Genomic DNA, 478 nt, shown 5'->3' with positions numbered 1-478 from the left:
GAGCGGCAGGCCGCGGCGACGCCAGCTCAGGAGCCCCCCCTCAAGGCTGGAAGGCCCCGAGCCCGGCCCCCACTTGCTTGGAGTCGGCGGAGAAGACGGCTCTGGCACCGTGGAGAGTGCTGCCGCCGCACCGCACCACGCGGAGCGTCGCCGGCGCCACCATCTTCCCTCGGCGGAACCCCCGACCTTTCACCCCCGCCCCCGGCGAGGGCGGCCGCTCTCGCCCCACCCTCCACCGCGACTCTATGGTGCGCGGGCTCCTCGCTCGGTTCCGCCCGCCGCCGGCATGGCGGCTGGGGCGGCCTCGCGCCGGCGCTAGCGCTGGTTGGTTGGCTCCTGCGCTGGTTGGTTGGCTCCTGCGCGTGCGCCCTCGCGGCGCTTGAGGGCGCTCCGCCGCCCGTTAACGGCCGGGCCGGGCGTTCCGCTGGGAGGCGGCCCGGGGCGGTGCTACCGCCGCCCGCGGGGGAGAGCCCGGCCG

General features: G+C 77.6%; 1 protein-coding gene across 2 annotated transcripts in view; it reads right to left on the bottom strand.

Moving 5' to 3' along the window:
• Nucleotides 1-187, bottom strand: part of WDR75 (WD repeat domain 75) — an 18,987-nt gene extending 18,800 nt beyond the window's left edge. For both annotated transcript variants that reach the window (XM_010563708.1, XM_010563717.1), the window contains exon 1: nucleotides 78-187. In XM_010563708.1, coding sequence (XP_010562010.1) covers nucleotides 78-163 — 86 coding nt within the window. In that variant the 5' untranslated portion in view covers nucleotides 164-187. The remainder of the gene's footprint in view (nucleotides 1-77) is intronic.
• Between the last annotated feature and the right edge of the window lie 291 nt (nucleotides 188-478).

Source organism: Haliaeetus leucocephalus, unplaced genomic scaffold (assembly GCF_000737465.1).
Source record: "Haliaeetus leucocephalus isolate CR32 unplaced genomic scaffold, Haliaeetus_leucocephalus-4.0 Scaffold1, whole genome shotgun sequence".
NCBI classification, from domain to species: domain Eukaryota; kingdom Metazoa; phylum Chordata; class Aves; order Accipitriformes; family Accipitridae; genus Haliaeetus; species Haliaeetus leucocephalus.
This window is presented reverse-complemented; position numbering and strand designations above follow the sequence as displayed.